This window comes from Odontomachus brunneus, unplaced genomic scaffold (assembly GCF_010583005.1).
Source record: "Odontomachus brunneus isolate Ranch 3 - 2012 unplaced genomic scaffold, Obru_v1 Obru_scaffold_134, whole genome shotgun sequence".
In the NCBI taxonomy this organism is placed as follows: Eukaryota; Metazoa; Arthropoda; class Insecta; order Hymenoptera; family Formicidae; genus Odontomachus; species Odontomachus brunneus.
Genome location: NW_022639584.1, coordinates 355,302 through 374,697, shown reverse-complemented (window position 1 = coordinate 374,697; position 19,396 = coordinate 355,302). Strand labels below are relative to the sequence as shown.

The window sequence follows — 19,396 nt, the reverse complement described above, 5'->3', positions numbered from 1 at the left end:
ATATATATATATATATATATATATATATATATATATATATATATGTATATATATATATATATATAATCATAAAGATTATATTTATGTATGTATATATATATATATATATATATATATATATATATATATATATATATATGACATTTTTACAAGGGAGATGTAGCTTCCGAATATATGCTAATTCGCATTGTTTATTTTTTGGCAGCACTCTGTATTATTTCGCAACGATAGCGAGGAGAGTCTCGACAGTCGTAAACCTTCGCACGTTGAGACGCGAATATCTGGCAAGGAAAGAGTTGACGTTGCGTCATCACCCGACTCTTTCGAATCCGCGCGTGACGGGGTAAATATGCAGATTATTTTTGACAGTTTTTCTCAAAACGAAATTGTCATATTGAAAGACGAATCAGCTCGCGACATTCGAATTATCCCAGGTTGCAGATCTACGCGAATTCGAGGAATTCTCTGAATTGTTTCCACATCTTGAGAGGCAGGCGCTGTACCATGCCGCTCTTAAACAATACGAAGACAGTGGTATTCCTTGCAGGTAAATCGTTATCAGTCGACTGTATGTATACAGAAGAAAAAAACAGTCATGTTTTAACAATATCTTTATCTTTGATATGTAAATCTTAAAATGAGATTGCATAGCATTAAACAAAGATAAATTACTTGTATCATATATTTTATATAATACAACAAAGAAATATATTATTATTAAAAAGTAGTTTTCATGAATGAAAAACATAAAATATTAGATTGAAAATGTTTTTAATGTCGAAAAAAGATATCAAAATAATCATATTGTACTTTTTATGAGATTATTATAATATTAAAATAAAATTATGTTAGAATTCAAGACTTTAAAATTCGTTTAACAAAATTATATATCGTTGCTTATATATGAAACAATAACTATTAACTTGAGTATATTAGTTTTAAGTGAATATCAATTTTTTTCTATGCGTACGTCACATTATTTATATTATTTATTTTATGTTATTATATTTATATTTATATTATTGCAGGAGAATGCATACGGAACTTGTGAAGTGTGGAGCAGACGTGGAATATTTAGCGAAAGTACATTGTCTACGTCAAGCCTATACCAAATTATTTAATTTGCCTGCGGCGAAAACATTTATTGCGGACATAGGCCGACAAATTATGAGTGATTTAATTATGTATGCAGATAGGGTAAGGATACTTTGGTATTTGTTACAATTATTACATTTGCTAAACCATTTGCTTTAGAAATCGTAATGAGATATTTATCAGTGAAAACTGATTGTGTGCTATTCTATCAGGATCCCAAAGATTATCTAGTGCATTACGAGCACATGTTGGAATTCTTGAAAGAGTCGCGCAATCATAGTATTATGGAGGAGGAATTAACCGCTCGCGGTGTCAAGTGTATGAACTTCTACGATGTCCTCGTCGACTTTATACTGTTGGATGCGTTCGAGGAGATGGAGAAACCGCCTTCGTCCATCAAGGCTATACTACAAAACCGATGGATATCCGCTAGTTTTAGGGAAACCGTAAGTCTGTGAAGCCTAGTTTTAAAAAGAAAATTTTTTAAATAAGCCACCTGCGGAACCTTAACTAATCACTAGAAACTATTTTTGAAATCTTCTAGTAAATAAGAATCACTTATTCATCAGGTCCAGGGAAAATTATGAAAATCGAGGTTTATTATTGTTGAAGTAGTCATATAAAGTATTTTTTAAGCTTTGTACCCTGATAAGATTGGAAGATCATAAAAACAATTTCCAATGATTAATTAAAGTTCTGTCAATGGGTTAAAAATGGCCTATTTTTGACATCCTCCTTTGTCTTAGCATTTAATGCAATCAATTGCTTTTACAGGCGATAGGAACGGCGGTATGGTCTGTCCTCATGGGTAAAAGGCAGATGCTGAAGTACGATCAGGGCTTTCTGGCGCATTTCTACTCGATCTCCGAGCAAATCTCCCCAGTGCTTGTATGGGGATTCTTGGGCTCGGAGAGTAACCTACGTTCCACCTGTTATTACTTTAAGGAGCAAGTGATAGAGTTTCTTATAGATATATTTAATATTTTCAAAGTACGCTACACCACTGTGGACGATCTCGCCACGGATATTCTTAGAGAAATGAAAACTAGAGTCGAGAATATAAATCAAAGGCTATCGTTGGAAGGCTGCTAGCCAAACGAGGCACACGTAGACAACCATTAGCAAAGTAAATTAAATTTGGCATATACAAATTGCATTGCATTTACTGCGATGAACTGAAAGTAGTAATATTGTCGACGAATATCACTACATCAACGAGATTAAACCCGTATCTCATGCAATATCTTATTCGATGAATTAAATGAATAGTGCCACGTGTTACCGTATATTTTTATTTTCACCGCCACGTAACAGGAAAAAGTAATTTACAGCGATAAAGAGACGCTATCTTTCTGTGAGCTAATATAGGAACTATATTATAATATAGGAACGTCGCATTCAATTTCCTCAAAGTTTTACACGTCTGCTTTCACGCGTAATGTTGGAGTGTGTCATAAACTGCGTTAACCTTGAGCGAATGGTAATGATCTCTAACGTTGCATTTTAATGAACAAAAGATAATAGCGATGTGCAAGATAAATTTTGCGTAACTGTATTAACGAGATGGATTTCTATTTACGGTAACTGGAAAAGTCATTTGTATAATTAAACAAACGGGATATTAATTATTTTAAAATAACTCTAAATTCTTCTATAAAAATTGTAAACTATTATATTAGAACTAGAGAATGAATTTTGTGAACATTTTGAGTCACGTTGGAATATATACTATATCGAGAATTATAACTCAGTTTATTTTATTCATTATTAGTTTATTATTCATTATTAACAGTTAATAAATAATTTATTTTGTTTTATTTTTCGGTATGTGAGAAAATCTCATTTTAGTATTTTAATTTACATTTATATGTGATTGTATGTGTAAAACAATATCCAAGTAATTCATTTCTATATTGTTTCAAATGTTATTGTTAATTTCAGTAAAGTCGACATATTATAATATATTGCAATATTGCAATACATACCGATCAATGTGATAAGTTGTAGCGGCATTTAAGTAAAATCAATGTATAATGTTATGTTATTCCCCTTATATATTCAACTAGAACAGAACTCGGCACGCGTTGTACATTTCAACCGATTTTCGACTTGATACGATTGCCCTTACCTTATCGCCTCGTATGTATCCAACAAATCGCTCGAAACTTAGGAGTTGTAAATATAAATTTCTAATAATGGAAAACTATTTTCTCCGTATAGTTCTCCGAACTACTTTCAAGCGGGATAAGTTGAAAATCGATCGAAACGTGCAACGCATACAAAGTTCTGAACTAGAATGATGTTCATCTCTCAGTGAGAGAAATTACAATTGACAGCGTGAGATTATTGCTAAAATGTTAGAATTTTATCCCAGATTCTATCAGGCATTATAGATTGTCTTAAAAACTAGCTAAACTTATTTAATTATAATATTTATAGCCTGCTCAACTTTGCTGGTATTATGATATATAATGCAATCGGTATGCATATTTTACCTTTATTTTAAAATAGTTATCATTGTGTCGAAACATAGATCAATTTTGTTTTTCAGTCATAGGTAAAAGGTAATTTTTAAAAACAAGCTATGCATTGCCAAAGATATTCGTAAATCATTTGTCACAATATTTAATTAACGACTGCAGGTTATTTTATCAACTTTAGCAACATTCCACATTAATCATTAAGGTATACATGATAATTATGTAACATGTACCCGTTTTATACACATTTTTTAAATTCATGATTTCATAAAAATGAAAAAAAATATGTATGTGTGTTATTAACTAAAATACATCTTTTAATTTTCTATATATATTTTTAATTTAATTATTCCTTTAAAGATGAAACATATTTATAACAATATTACATTCATTTTATGATATTCTAATTTTTTTCACAAATAAAAATTTTTCAAACGATAATTTTTTAGTATATTTTTACAATGAGTACTTTTATATCTGTTTTTATATAATATATGAAAATGTACAAACTGTATATGCGAAAATATATTTATACAACAGAATACATTTCTAAAAAGACTTCTTTAAAAATATAGAAATCAAAATTATTTGACACACACACATATATATATATATATATATATATGTATATATATATATATATATATATATATATATAACAGTATATATATTTTGATAGATGTATTGAAATATTAAATTCGATTCTGTTGTATTAGATTCGATTAGTTGTAAGAGATCATTAACAAACTTAAAACCAACACGGGGCTTATAAATTAGATTAGTCTTATTAAAACTTATGAAATAAAAGTCTAAATTAAACTGATCCCATGAATGTATAGGGTGTTTCAGATTCTCCTCCGCAATTTTTGTGGAAACGTAGAACAGAGATTGAGATCAACATAAAAATTCCATACCGTTTCGCGAAATCAATCTTACATACAAGACGGCGCCACTCTAGCTACTCTATAGCTCATCCTATATCACACGTCATTATTCATCAATCTTCTTTAATTAATATCTCGACTATTATTGCGAATATCGCATAATAATACTTTTATGTTCATCTCAATCTGTTCTATGTTTCCACAAAAATTACAGAGGAAAGTCTGGGTCATCCTACATATATTATAACATACGAACTAATATAATAATTCTTAATACATAAAGTTATACTATTTTGGAGTTTCCTACAAGAAATATGTTATATTGTATGTATCTTGCATGTGTGTATGTAAAAAATTACTATATTACAGCTGTTATATTAGTTATGCACATAATCATGTTTTTTATATATCTCAAATGAGATAAAAGCATGTTTGTTATAATTAAATAATATCTTATGCTAAAAAACACAATAAAAAAAGGATATATTGTTAGGCATATTTTAGAAAGTCCAATTCCTCGTCAGATTCAGATTCAGATTCATCATCTGTAGGCGGTCTTATATACATCTTATCATATTGCTGCTTAATGTTATTAACAGATCCTACAATAAAGAAAAAGAGAAATATATAAAAATAATTACCTATAATTCGTTGATTTAAAGAATGACATTTACAATACCTTTAATAAAAAAATTTTTCTTAATATATTTTTTTTCACATATATAATTTAAGTCATATGTTATAAGTGGATCCTTTTCTTTAGATGAAATCAGTCTTAACCATTGAAACCCTATAAGATTATACAAATATTAAATCAACCTATTCATCATACAAGAAGATAGAGAGGCACTAATTGTATTGTAAATAATCAACATATACATTTGAGTCCCTTTGTGAGACTGATCTTAATTTCTCTCCCAAAATTATTGTGTACTGTTTTTTCTGCTATTACTGGTCCAAACAAATGCAAAGTAAGATAATAATTTTTATCATTTACTGTTGTACTGCAATAAAACAAGATTAGGTTTAGTTAGGTTAAATTCCAGGATATTTGTGCTTTTTATAACTTTTTATATGCAAATACCTAAAAAGTAAATAATCACTCTCGACTCGAAGATAATAATGATGAACATCAATTAAAAGAATACGAACTACAATGGTAAGGTCTGATTGGCTCCATATAATTCTTGGAGTATGGAAATTTGAAACAAGCAGTGGACAGTTCATCATTGATTTTTCCATTAAAAAAATGGAAAGCACTAAAATAATATATTTTATCTAAAACAAAAATATAAAAATACTAATGCAATGGGTAAGGTGAATTAATTAATGACAGTATCCCAATTAGTGACAGTTGCATATATTTTTCTTAATATATCAGTTAATATAGATCACTTAATACAGATTTATATTTACCCTAAATATGTGTTCTTACTCTAAATTTTATTAGTTATAATAAGTTCTGAGTAAAGTTAAAGGTCATAGTAAATCATGGAACATCATAACTTTATAAATATATTATTGATAGCGATAGTTTAAACAGTTATTCACCATTGTAGAAGTTAGCAGTTAATATTATATATCTATTTGCTAGATTTTTGCAGTTATTATTTAACTTTAAGCAATTGAAATGGTTATATCAAAGAAAGTTGAGAGAAAGTTAAAAATTATTTTAGAAGTAGAGAAAATAACAAGATATGTACTTTTATAACAAGATATGCAATTTAATAACAAGATATATAATTTTTGTACTTAATTCATACATGTCATTAATCAATATTAGAGTATTTATTTGTGTCCACACATGATATTTAATATGGATAAGTATAGTATAAAATGATATAAACATTCCTATAAGAACACATGATTTATAAATTTCATTACAAAATTAAAAAGTAGTATTAATATCATAATTTGACCTTTCAGAATTTATTAAGTAGTACAAATATGAGTCATTTACCTATAAATTATCATGTTTAAGTCAATAGTAGGTTAATAATATATTCATAATTCTGTACCACAATTTGTAATATTCGAATAATGACAACTTACTTTTTATTAATAAATTTATATATTTCTTTTTATTTTCATGATGAGATTACTTGGCCACTAATTGGGACACCAATGCTATTTTGCAAGTTGAGATAAAAGTAAATTATCATGTTACTAAATGGCACTTTAGTAATTTTTTAGAAAATATTACAAAATAACATCTTCCTATAAATTAGAAAAATATAACAATCAAGACAACAAACATAAAAAATAAACAATCAAAATATTCTAGCTTTAAAAAAAAATTAATTTTTTGTGTATTTAATACGTACATTATTTTTTTTCTTCTATTTTTCGTATTTCACTAAGACTTTAGTCTTCCTTAAGAATATTTTTAGTTATGCGGCTTATAATATCTCTTCTTTAGTTTGATTTTTTCTTGCTCTATTTTCTAAACATAAATTCTCTTTTCCAAAGTATGTCCTTTTTTTCTTCTTATTTTTGACTCCGTCACAGTGTCTTTAGCTTTCTTCGAAGATATTTATTTTAAGATATAGCTATTTGGCACACCATCCTCTTTTTCTATCATTTCTATATCAACACACTATTCTTTATTTTTTTTAAATTATTTTCAATCTCTATTCCTAAATATTTCTTGAAAATAGTTTCAAAGTATTCTTTAAAAAAGATTCATAGATTCCTTCCCTTCCTTCCTTCAATATTTCGCTAGAGGCGCATCTAGATTCACAGATTATTCGTCTGTTCTGTTCAGCTACTGCTGAACTGGTGCAATAAGTTAAAGTGAGACAAGTATATTTTCTCTCACTCTAACTTATTACACCAGTTCAACAGTTAGCTGAAAAGAACAGATCAACGATCTTAGCAGTGACTTTGTTTATACGGCAACTTAAAATCGGTTTAGTAACTACCGTAGTTAGTGAACTCTTGAATACGATTGGAGTATATTTCTAGATCTAAAAGAATATACCAATCGGATGCGAGAGTTTACTAAATACGGTTGTTACTAAACCGGTTTTAAGCTGCCGTATAAACTTAAGCCAGCGGCACACGATGCTTGTTTTCCTGCTGGATTACTTGTTGGAAATACTCTATTCTAATTGGTCCGTCTTCAAAAATGCACCAATCAGAACAGAGTATTTCCATTTAGCAAGCAATCCAGCATGAAAACAAGCATTGTGTGCCTCTGGCTTTAGTCTGTGATAGAAACTTTCCTGCCTGTTCTTTGTAGCTGCACTGCTGAACTAGTGCAATAAGTTATAGCGTGTTCGACTAGCCCTAGGTTAATCGCTCCGAGAGCGATTAATGACGTCATAAGTCTCTACTAGCCAATCATAAAGCTTATAAGTACTTGTTCGACCAATAAACGTAGGCTGAATCACTCAGAGCCAATCGAATATGCTATAAGTTATAGCTCGTTTGACTGACTCTGGGTTAACTCACTATGGGTTATTCAGCCTACGTTTATGGGTGTATATCAGTTGGACACGGGACAATTGGATACAGTCCAATCACAAGTCGCTGTTCCAAGGGACCCTACAAATTTCTCTAATCACACGATGCTGTGATTGGCTATGTCCAAATGCACCGTGTCCAAGTGCACCGCTCCCTACGTTTATTGGTCGAACAAGTACTTATAAGTTTTATGATTGGTTAATAGAGACTGATGACGTCAATAATCGTTCTCTAAGGCTCTACCAAACCTACTTAAGGGTGCCGTCCCATTGAGCACGGATCGGAACGCCGGATCGGATTTCTTATAGCGAATTCGGTAGCTTGCACTAGTGCGCACTGAGTGCGCATTAAGGCTTGTTTACAGTACATTCTTATATTTAAGATCGTGTCTTAAATACATATTTAAAAACATTTTAACTAATAAAATGATTCGTACGGATGTTATACATATCATATTATGGTTAAAAATATTTGAGAATTTATTTGAGAATTATTTAAGACAATTTTTAAATATAATAACATACTATGAACAAGCCTTAGTGCGCACTCAGTGCACACTAGTGCAAGCAACCGAATTCACTATTACTATAATGAGCGTTCCGTTCTCTAGTTCCGTTCCGTAAAAGTTTCCTCTACCAGTCCCATGTAGCAAAAACGGAACGGAATGGCGCGTCGGTCGCAAATAAATATGATTAATTCGTTAATATTTCGTTATTTTGACGCGACAGAATTAATAATATACATAATTTATGCAATTATCTTGCCGATAACATTGTCATGAATATTCTGAAATATTTAATTGAAGAGTGAAATCTATTTTATAACTAGAAATCCGTTCCGTCAATTAAATACTACTCTATCCGTTCCGGCACCCTAACGGATAGAGTAGTATTTAATTGACCAATAAGAACAAAGATAACTAGGATTTCTTTATCATGATTGGTCAATTAAATGTACTCTACTCATCGAGTAGAATTTTGGAACGCAGCCCAGAGCCCCTATTCTTGAAATTTTTGCGTATATGTAATTTTCATTGCGCAGCTATTTTATGGTATGATTAAACCTGTGCCGTAAAACTTACGTATACGCAACTATTTCAAGAATAAGGGCCCAGTATGTAGAACTGGATGCCTATTGATACTTACAGCACGTGAACGCTCAAAATGAACGCAGCCAAAGTAGAAGGGAAAAACGTTTCCGGTCTAGGTTCGAAGTTGCATCATTGATCCTGTCTGTGGATAAACAGTCACTGACACGTGGGAGAATGAAATAGTATTTTTCTGAAAACCAGTGACATATATTAATTTGATTGATAAAACTCTTATTCTTAGTTGAATATTTAAACACAGCAAAAATGGTTGGTACGAAACCGAAAAATATTAATGAAAATGTAATGAAGCTTATAAATAGCATCCATTATGGGTAAGGAAATCTGTTTCAACCTCCAAAGAGAAATATTCGTACTATATATATTATAATATACATTTATTATTATACTATCACTTTTTTTAGAGAAATCAAAGGCTCTTATAATATCGTAGTAACTACCATATCAATATTCAAAGAAATTATTAATAATACAGAATGGAATACTGCAAAGTATGTATTTTAATTCTCAACTGTTGTAATTTCTCATTAGTGTTGCTCAGTCATTGTTGGTCATCATGTCAGTTTTATTGGGGAAATATATGTTAACTTTATTATTTATTTATGCATTATATCTTGATTTTAACAGAGATTTAATGGATATCATTATACTGAATGGAAAATATTTGACCAAGGAATGTCCTCTTGAAGCTTGTATTGGAAACATGGTAAGAAGAATATTACAAATCATCAGGGAAGAATATACTTCAGAATTAAAAAATAAGACAGATGAGATAGACTCTCAGGAATCTTTGCACAAGATTCTCACTGCAGAAAGTGATCAACAGATAGACTTTAATATTCCAGTACCTTGTCTCAAATCTGCTCTTATTGAACACATTAATGAATTTGAAACTGAGCTGGAAACCTGGTTAGTTGTTACATTTACATCATAAAAATTGTGCCTTAATGAAAAAAAAATTCTTTTCATAAGTACAATTAGATATTTTTATGTTTATAGTTCAGAAAATATCATTCAACAAGCTTCTGAGCACATACATTCGAACGAGATTATCATGACTATTGGAAAGTCTAAATTAGTGGAGGAATTTTTTAAAAGAGCTGCTACTACCAGAGCTTTTGAAGTTATAGTGGCGGAGGGTGGGCCTCTTCTGTCTGTAAGCTTATGTTTAATCAATAGAATATTCACTGAGACTTGTGTCTTCACTGTGGCTGTCCTGATTGATGATGTTAGAAGTATATAACTGAAAATTCTTACAAAATATATAGAAACAAAAAGATGTGTTTATAAAATGACACCTACAATCAATCAAGCTATACAAAATACTCCAAAATTTTCTTTAATCTAACAATCGATAAAATTAACTGTAAAATTGAGGTGAGAATATCTTGAAAAAATACATTAAAAGAGAAACTGTAATAATTGCAGGGACACGAAATGGCAGTGAATTTAGCCAAGACGAAAATCAAAACCACGCTTATTTCGGATGCAGCCATTTTCGCGATGATGTCACGAGTTAATAAAGTCATAATCGGTACCGATACCGTTATGGCGAATGGTGGACTCAGAGCAATCTCGGGATCGCATACTGTAGCGCAAGCTGCTAAACATTACTCTGTTCCTGTGATGGTTCTGTTACCGTTATACAAGTTGTCGCCCCTTTACCTTTACCACAAGCAGGATAGTTTCAACAGGCACGTTTCACCATTTCTTGGTTTAATCGAGAACAACAATGCACAGTTGCTAACGAAGATACGGGCATACAATCCTATGTTTGATTACGTTCCGCCAGACCTGGTCACGTTGTTTATCTCGAACACGTAAGACAAACAAATTGTTCGCTGTAAACATCTCAAATCGAGTGACAATTTACGATTTTTTTTTTTTTTTCAGAGGTGGAAACGCGCCATCCTACGTGTACAGGCTGCTTAGTGAATTATATCATCCTGATGATTACGAATTGTAAATAAAGAGTTCTTTCTCTCTTCTGACTTTATGTAAGATGTAATCTATTTCTCTTGTATTATATTACATTATTGCACTTTGTTACACACTGTGATTTATTTACAAATAAATTACAAATTATATACAAAAAATGTTGCTTAATTCCTTAAGTAATATGAATATTATACATATGGATTCCAATTACTACCATCCTCAGGTTGTAAGGAATTTGTCACCAATAAAATGACATCAACAATCCACCATACTCCCATACCACCTAATGTCAACAATTTGCCTACTCCTGTTCCAGTATGACCAAGGCAAAATCGATCCATACCAAGGAATCCCAGTAAAATGCTATATAAGAGAGTTGTTGCGAAAAAGTGATCACTATATTTTATACACGGTACTCCTTCGCGAAAGAATGTTCTTGGTCCAAAGCACTCGATGTCTGGCAATACTGTACATGATACTTTAGTTTTCTCTACATCTTCATAGCGAGATCCTCCAAACTATTAATAATTTAAATTAATTTAAATTAAATACTTTTTTATATATTTGCAATTATATAATTACATATACTATGTACATTTTGAGAAAATTTTTATATCATATCGTACCTTAACACAACCAAAGCCTGTCTCTTCCTTGGCAGTTTTATTTCCTTTGTGATCAATTGGTTCTTCACATTCTATAAATTCTATCGATCTAAAAGAACAAATATGTCACATTTGTTTACTGTTTTCAGTCGTTACAAAACATATGATTAAATACTTACAGAAATTTACACATCACCAGCGGCCCTTCGGGTCTGTATTCTAACTGCTGATCAACACTCTTATTTGCATTGGCAGGCATTAAACATTCGCCCGAATCCCATGAAAAACAAATAATTATCACAAAAGCGAGATATAACCTCATTTTGTCGTGGTTGTCATTTTAAACGAACCATGATATATAGGATGTAATGGTGAGAAATAATACTTCTATTTTCTATATTAGATAAAATTTCTCTAGTAAAGGTTAGGCCTGATCTACAATAGGTGTCGCAAGTAAGAATTGGCCAATCATAGTCGATTATTACAAAAATAATTTTGACATTAAACCTCTGTTATTTCTGTAAATCAGTTCCAAGGTTTCCGCTACGAGCCGCCACTTTCTTTAACAAGAAATTGAGGTAGTGATGGCTATAAACAGCATCTATATCATTGAAGCGCAGAATTCAGTCGCTAAAAGGAAAAATATATTGTAAATCATGTTTTCTCTACATCGAACGTATTCTACATCAAAAGCTTATCTGATGTGTGTACCGTACACCGATTCAGTTTTTTCCAAAAGACTTAATCATCGACATACTTCCAAGCGCACTTCAAGGGTATCTAATCAAATGTCATAATTTACACTTGATAAAAAGTGTTTTATATTCAGAAATTAAAATTAAAGAAATGTACGTTTGTAGGAGTTGTATCAAACACTTGGTATTACAGAAGATTGTGACGATGAGGCTATAAGATTAGCATTTGTTTATCTTGCAAAGCAATTTCATCCAGATAGTGGAACATCAAAAGCTGATGCTATTAAATTTTCTGAGGTAATATATTACAAAAACTAATTCCTCATCAGTTTTCATTATTATATAATTATTTAAAATAGATTGAAAGTGCATATAGAGAAATTCGAAAAATTAGGAATGCCCAGAATAATAAACAAGTGTTGCCAGAAGTGGAAGAATTTGACATCAAGGTAACTGTCTAGATATTTTGCATATATCTCTTTTTTTTTATATTTCTGATTGATCTTACCTTAAGCACACAGCACCTCAACATCGGCATTATTTGACTTTTGATGTGGGTATTGGTACACCAAGTAAAAGACAAAGATTGCATACAATACAAAGAGCTCAAAAAGCAGTTAATAATGTAATGGAGCACAGATTGAAGAAACTACAAGCTGAGGAACGGAATACATTGATTGGTATGGATAAACAGAGAGCCAAAGATATTAAAACTCGTTATGGTATGGATCGTTTGGTGGAAGACTTGATTCAAGAGGCAATGAACAAAGGTGAATTTAGAGACTTACCTGGAATGGGAAAGCCATTGAATACTACAAGTTCCAGAAATCCCTATGTCGATTTTGTTACTCATAAACTAAATCAGGTATAAAAGCTTAAAAACTAAATATTTTGATATCAAATATCAATTTTTCTTGTGCATTCTATATACAGATATTGATAGACAATGGATTTACCCCAGAATGGATACAACTATCAAAAGAGATCAGGGAAGAGATTGAGGAGTTGAAAAAAAAATTATCAGAAATGCGTAATGATGTAGGAGAACTTCCACTAATACCAAAAGAGGCAGCTGTGTGGAAAGACAATTTAGAGAAATTAAAAATTTCGGTTAAACAGATAAATAATAAAGTCGATAAATATAATTTATTAGTTCCTATACTCCAAAAACAGATGCTTCACGTTCGATTGGACGAGCTTGCTAAAAAAGCATTGTCGGTAGCACCTCTTAAAAATGCTAAGAAATACACAGAAATTCAAAAGCACAAAAACTCCAATGAAAATATTTCTCAGGACATTTTTGATCTTATAAGTAATTTGTTTAATAGGAAGACTACGTAGAAAATTAATGTAATATTAGTGATTAATATGTCGCGAATCTATTTATATATAAAACATTAATATATTAAACTTATGTATATAAATAAGAATAAGACACATGTGAATAACAATATAAAAATTTAATTTTTCTTTTACGAAGTTTTTTGTTGCATGCGTATACATGTATGATTTAGAAATTCCAATGAAGGGTACCGTCTTCTTTTAGTTTTATTCGTCCAGTTGCCAAGTGTTTTAAAGCACGAGGATAAGCTTGATGCTCCGCTACTTTTACACGTTCTTGCAGGATTTTTTCAGTATCGCATGGTAGCACAGGTACCGCTTGTTGTTCGACGATAGCTCCTGAATCTATGTCAACCTGATCGATAATAATGCGTGTGTGAGTCATTTGTTAACAGCTAGAGCCGAGTTACTTAAAATTGTTTTTTAGTCTTCTTTAATTGAACTAAGAAAAGATCTGATCTTAAGGAAGTTTCACCCGATCTGCATACCTCGACGAAATGCACAGTACAACCCGAGACACGTACACCCGCCGCTAAAACGTCCTTGTGCGCATTTGCTCCCTTAAAAGACGGCAGCAGCGACGGATGAATATTTAACAAAGCTCCTTTCCAGTGTTTTACAAACATCTCCGAGAGAATTCGCATAAAGCCGGCTAGACATACTATTTCTACTCCAGCAGCATGAAGTTCCACATTCATGGCCGAATCAAAGGTTTCACGATTTGGATAATCAGTATGTTTAATTACCTAGGTGTGTGTAAATGAGTAAAGTGTATCCATTAGATTCACTATTTTTTATCATATTATATACACGTATATGAATTATTTGTCATAATATATGCATAATAATTACCACTGTCTTAATGCCGGCTCTCTCAGCACGTTTTAGTCCTTCGACACCAGGCTTATTTGAAATCACCAAAACAATTTCTGCTCCTATGCGCTGAGACGGATCTTGTGTAGCATCAATTAACGACTGGAGATTCGTCCCACTTCCAGATATCAAAACGGCAACTTTTTTTAGAGGTTTGCTCAATGTTGCAACTAAGCCGGGAATATATTGTTTCATCTCCAACTCGAGGACTTTTTCAAAGTTTTTCACTTCCACCTTAGTCTTGCCACCTGCGTTTATACAATTTATACAAATGTATAAATTAATATCATTAATCGTGATTTTCTAATAGCAATAATAGCTTCTTACTACTATGTATATTCACGCTTCCAATAATCACAGGATTTTCGTTTTTTAACTCATTTAAAACTTCAAGCTTATCTTTCTCGGAGCATATTAAAACAGCACCAATGCCGCAATTAAACGTTCTTAACATTTCGTATTTGTTGATGCCACCTGTGCGAAAAATATCTTTAGTGTAAGATTTATGTAAAAATATATATTACATATTTACATGCACTCACCAGCCGCGGCCAACCAGCTAAAAATTGGCAAAACATTCCACTTAGTCGCGTCTAACGTTACACCCAAGTTTTCAGATAAAATTCTTGGTATATTTTCTGTGAGACCTCCGCCGGTGATGTGTGCGAATCCTTTCACCAGATTGGTCCGTAAGGCGAAAATAACGCTTTTCACGTAAATTTTCGTTGGTTCCAATAGTTCTTCACCTGCATAGCATTACATCGTTACACACTTAAAAAATATACTCAATATTGTTATATCAAAGACAATATCTATAATAGTTATTATGTACCAATAGTTTTGTTGCTCTTTGAAAAAGGTGCTACATCAGAGTACTTCTTGTCGGCGATTTTCAATACTTTTCGCACTAAGCTGAAGCCATTACTATGCACACCACTGGATGGAAGGCCGATCACAACATCGTTTTCTTTTATGTCATTCACACGAGGCAGTAAATTGTCCTTTTCGACCGCACCCACCGCAAAACCCGCTAAGTCGTATTCCCCTTCGGCATACATATCGGGCATCTCGGCTGTTTCTCCACCAATCTAAGATATTACGATATTGTATCGTCACGAATGGTCACAATGTTATTCGAAACATTCGTTATTATTTCTTAAACATATTTTCAAATTGTGTAATAAGTATCATGTCACTATTTAATTACCAGAGAACATCCTGCCAATTTGCAACCCTCGGTTATTCCGTTCACAACTGTCGTGGCTACCCCGACATCGAGCTTGCCGCATGCGAAATAGTCCAAGAAAAATAGCGGCTCCGCGTTATGTGCGAGAATGTCATTCACGCACATGGCTACCAAGTCTATACCTACTGTGTCATGTTTATTGCATTCAAATGCTATCTGTAATGAGAAAATTACTTATAAGAGTAACTAGCAATTTTGGATAATTTTACTCAGGCTTAGTATATACCTTTAATTTAGTACCAACGCCATCGGTACCGCACACTAAAATAGGATTCTTATAACCCGCGACTTTTACATCGAACAGACCGCCAAATCCGCCAATAGATCCTAAAGTACCAGAACGTTTAGTAGAACAAGTGGCTGGTTTGATAGCCGATACGAGATTGTCGCCAGCGTCTATGTTTACGCCTGCTGCTTTATACGTTAATAATCCTTTCTGCAAGATAGCTCTGAAACGTTCGATTTATTAATTTTATGTCATTGATTTTATATTAATTTTGAAAAATAAGTCTATAAAGTGTTGCACCTAGCGATTCCTTTATGCGCAATGTCCGTCCTGAATTGCTTTCCGTCGAAGGATATATGTTCTGCAGCTTGTGTAGCTCTGGCTGCCGTTAACGCTAAGGTCGGTGCGATGCTCACGGTAATAAGAACTCTTCCACCTGTAAAGATAATGTCATAATTAATACAGCTTTACAAGTACAAGTATAGTTTACGTGTATAAGTACTTTACAGTATATACTTTTACATAGATTTCCTTTTAAGTCTCTTTAATACAATTATAACTTTATTGTGTGCAATTACCGTTAGTCACTAAATCGCCTTCTGAAATAGCCGTTCCGCAGTGGAACACGAAGTGGTCCTGTCTACGTGATATTTCAGATGTGCCAGTTATAACTTGACCCTTAGACGATGTCGCTGGATAACCACGAGACGCCAAAACCACACCAACAGCGAATACATCTTCTTGCCATGTAACATGAGACGCGTCTAAAGTTCCCTCGCAACAAACCTGTAATCATATGTAATCATATGTAATCAGATGTTAACAGGAAAATAAAATTACTAATACGAGTATTTTGATTTTTCTTGAGAATTATTGTCAACTGTACCTTCATAATTGTGAACAAGTCTGATGTCAATAACGGTAACACTACTTCCGTTTCCGGATCTCCGAACCTACAGTTAAATTCCAAGACTTTAGGGCCATCCTTAGTTAACATCAAACCAGCATACAGTACACCTGTAATATTTTTTAAATATAGATAAAATTCACTCATGTAATCTAATAACATAATAATCGAATAAATATTACAAACCGACAAACGGAATGTTTTCCTTTCTGAGCCCATTAACAGCTTTTTGAAGAACATTTACTTTCACTTGTTCATAATCTTCTTCAGTTAACAGTGGACATGGACAGTAAGCACCCATTCCACCTGTATTTGGTCCAGTATCTCCAATAAAAATCCTTTTGTGATCTTGTGCAGGCATCATAGGCACAACAGTTTTACCTCAATAAAAAATTCAAGAAATTATTTATAAATATGTTGATTATATCGAGAGAGTAATTAGGAATAGATAAATATGATTTGATGTACCATCTGTAAACGCAAGTACAGATACTTCCTCGCCTTCTAAAAGTTCTTCTATGACAACTATATTACCAGCTGCTCCAAATTTCTTATTAGTTAATATTTCATCTATTGCTTGACAAGCTTCTTGTTGATCCTTGGCAACAACAACACCTTTACCAGCAGCTAAGCCCGAGGCTTTCACCACAAGTGCTTTAAATGGAGCACTAACAGAAAAAAAACTTGCTATTCCATTTCATCAAAATTTCCTTGTTTAAATAACCTTTTACTTACGTTTTAACAAACTTCTGTGCATCTACAGCTGATGTAAAACCTTGCCATCTAGCAGTAGGTATATTATGTCTGTCCATAAATTGTTTTGCCCAATCTTTATTAGCCTCAATTTGGGCTGCTTGTTTCTGCGGTCCAAAACATTTTACTCCAACATTGCCTAGATCATCCGCTAAACCTTGAGACAAAGGATCTTCTGGTCCAACCACAACTAAATCAATATTATTATCCTTGCTCCATCTGGCAACTTCCTATGAAGAGAAAAAAGTTACTGATTAATATTATAAGACTGAGGAAATAAAAAATTACAATAGTAGTATGATTTAACCTTTGTATTCTTAATATCTAATTCAATTAATTGTACTTTATCCACTAGTTTGATACCAGCATTTCCTGGGGCAACCAAAATTCGTTTTACCTGTACCAAACAAGATACATGTGTTACAGAATATAATTTTATTTTAAGAATATAAAATTTTTTAATTTATCATTTTATTATTGATAAATACACACATGTGATGACTGAGACAGTTTCCAACATATTGCATGTTCTCTACCACCGCTACCAATAACAAGAATTGTATGCTGCATCATCTACAAGTTGACAATATCTTTATATATTAGCAAATATCATAATAATCTTTAAACTTTCATCTCTATTCACTATCATTGCAAGACACTAACAATTATTATGTAATATCAAAGTTTAATAATATAAAAAAATTATTATTAGAGGTATTCACGTGTTTTTAATAGATAAACTGTATATAATGCACGATAAAGACACTTGCAGTTAGTGTTAATTGTTTGTAACTGTATGCTTTCAGTTTTCGTTACAAGTAATCAGATGATTCACGAAGCTTTTCGACAACGCGCTATCTTTCAAATGAAGTAGGATTCTACAGGTGGTTGAAACGTGACTGAAGACCGCGAATGCGCTCGCGTGACTACTCTCAGTGCATCGGCGAAAGCTAATACGATAACTGGATCCACCAATCGTTCTTTGCGCAATGAAGCCAGCCTGTTGTCCGCGGGGGACTTGTCTATTATAACCAATTGATCATTCGTTTGATGACATAACGACCTTTTGAAATATATTTTGTCGGAATTCCGACAAAAGCCTTAATTTACGTTATTATTATAAAATATGCGTGTTAATATTATTATTATAAAATATGCGTCCAAATATTTTCTCATTATATCATATTTATAATTTTCTTTCTCTGTGTATTATTTTAATTTTTTAATTTATTATAATAGGAATTGTTTAATTAATTTTTATCAACACATATTCAAGAACTATAAAATATTTTTGAACAATAAAAAATAATTTAAAAAAGCAATATTTCTGTGTCTTCCTTCCTCTAGCACATGTTAGTGAATTTATATGTGCGGGCATATCGTTCTTTCGAGGAAACTTTATACAATCCGTAAAGATAGTATTCTCAGATTATTCGGCGGTCAAAGGCCGCGCACGTCACACTTATCGAGATTGTTGTAACATGTTTGTATTATAGCGAGCAATGTGCCGCTTACGAGAGAATTTGTGTCTCAATGCTACTTTATCTGAACTCTTTTATTGGTTTGAGAAAACATCTCTACAAGCTACGGTTGCGATAACCATGCAAGACGCGCGCCATGTATAAAAGAGATTAATAAATTGAAATATGATTTTTAGAGATGTCACATTCTATTCGTGGCGTGTTCAAGCAATTAGAATATATCTTATATTCTATGTACAAAAGAAAATATCTCGGCACTAAAAAGAAAGGAAGCATTCCGGTGGAAATAATATCAAGGT

The 19,396-nt window shown here is 32.1% G+C and overlaps 6 protein-coding genes across 11 annotated transcripts in view; 3 read left to right on the top strand and 3 right to left on the bottom strand.

Annotated features, from left to right (window-relative positions):
- Positions 1–3,549, top strand: part of LOC116850152 (mitoguardin) — a 39,439-nt gene extending 35,890 nt beyond the window's left edge. Inside the window, exons 5-9 of the mRNA XM_032828102.1 lie at positions 206–343; positions 435–547; positions 1,029–1,197; positions 1,308–1,541; positions 1,870–3,549. Of these exons, the coding sequence (XP_032683993.1) occupies positions 206–343; positions 435–547; positions 1,029–1,197; positions 1,308–1,541; positions 1,870–2,187 (972 nt within the window). The 3' untranslated portion in view covers positions 2,188–3,549. The remainder of the gene's footprint in view (positions 1–205; positions 344–434; positions 548–1,028; positions 1,198–1,307; positions 1,542–1,869) is intronic.
- Positions 3,550–4,241: 692 nt separating this feature from the next.
- Positions 4,242–7,230, bottom strand: LOC116850166 (putative ATP-dependent RNA helicase TDRD12). 4 transcript variants are annotated; one of them, XM_032828128.1, is made up of 6 exons: positions 6,784–7,230; positions 6,512–6,676; positions 5,544–5,718; positions 5,339–5,463; positions 5,139–5,249; positions 4,242–5,061 (listed from the first exon to the last, which is right to left on the bottom strand). In XM_032828128.1, coding segments are annotated over exons 2-6 (525 nt in total). In that variant the 5' UTR covers positions 6,513–6,676; positions 6,784–7,230; the 3' UTR covers positions 4,242–4,948. The 4 variants fall into 4 exon arrangements, with proteins under 4 accessions (XP_032684019.1, XP_032684021.1, XP_032684022.1 ...); XM_032828130.1 differs by having other exon boundaries at positions 5,544–5,737; positions 6,784–7,229; XM_032828131.1 differs by lacking the exon at positions 6,512–6,676.
- Positions 7,231–9,130: 1,900 nt separating this feature from the next.
- Positions 9,131–11,028, top strand: LOC116850159 (translation initiation factor eIF-2B subunit beta). 2 transcript variants are annotated; one of them, XM_032828112.1, is made up of 6 exons: positions 9,132–9,346; positions 9,437–9,523; positions 9,660–9,941; positions 10,032–10,188; positions 10,461–10,852; positions 10,926–11,028. In XM_032828112.1, the coding sequence occupies exons 1-6, from the start codon at positions 9,279–9,281 to the stop codon at positions 10,996–10,998; spliced, it is 1,059 nt and encodes a 352-aa protein (XP_032684003.1). In that variant the 5' UTR covers positions 9,132–9,278; the 3' UTR covers positions 10,999–11,028. The 2 variants fall into 2 exon arrangements, with proteins under 2 accessions (XP_032684005.1, XP_032684003.1); XM_032828114.1 differs by lacking the exon at positions 9,437–9,523 and having other exon boundaries at positions 9,131–9,346.
- LOC116850165 (TM2 domain-containing protein CG11103) lies at positions 11,018–12,086 on the bottom strand. The gene is made up of 3 exons (XM_032828126.1): positions 11,755–12,086; positions 11,597–11,684; positions 11,018–11,488 (listed from the first exon to the last, which is right to left on the bottom strand). The coding sequence occupies exons 1-3, from the start codon at positions 11,895–11,897 to the stop codon at positions 11,159–11,161; spliced, it is 561 nt and encodes a 186-aa protein (XP_032684017.1). The 5' UTR covers positions 11,898–12,086; the 3' UTR covers positions 11,018–11,158.
- Positions 12,087–12,126: 40 nt separating this feature from the next.
- LOC116850158 (dnaJ homolog subfamily C member 28) lies at positions 12,127–13,745 on the top strand. The gene is made up of 5 exons (XM_032828111.1): positions 12,127–12,351; positions 12,436–12,567; positions 12,630–12,719; positions 12,785–13,135; positions 13,204–13,745. The coding sequence occupies exons 1-5, from the start codon at positions 12,232–12,234 to the stop codon at positions 13,609–13,611; spliced, it is 1,101 nt and encodes a 366-aa protein (XP_032684002.1). The 5' UTR covers positions 12,127–12,231; the 3' UTR covers positions 13,612–13,745.
- LOC116850145 (trifunctional purine biosynthetic protein adenosine-3) lies at positions 13,712–18,965 on the bottom strand. 2 transcript variants are annotated; one of them, XM_032828092.1, is made up of 17 exons: positions 18,339–18,965; positions 18,109–18,189; positions 17,924–18,013; positions 17,599–17,846; positions 17,332–17,531; positions 17,050–17,244; positions 16,843–16,973; positions 16,535–16,742; positions 16,257–16,392; positions 15,957–16,179; positions 15,692–15,886; positions 15,317–15,572; positions 15,027–15,230; positions 14,812–14,958; positions 14,464–14,732; positions 14,100–14,357; positions 13,712–13,966 (listed from the first exon to the last, which is right to left on the bottom strand). In XM_032828092.1, exons 2-17 carry the CDS (start codon positions 18,187–18,189, stop codon positions 13,781–13,783), a joined length of 3,027 nt encoding a protein of 1,008 aa, XP_032683983.1. In that variant the 5' UTR covers positions 18,339–18,965; the 3' UTR covers positions 13,712–13,780. The 2 variants fall into 2 exon arrangements, with proteins under 2 accessions (XP_032683983.1, XP_032683982.1); XM_032828091.1 differs by having other exon boundaries at positions 18,387–18,964.
- Between the last annotated feature and the right edge of the window lie 431 nt (positions 18,966–19,396).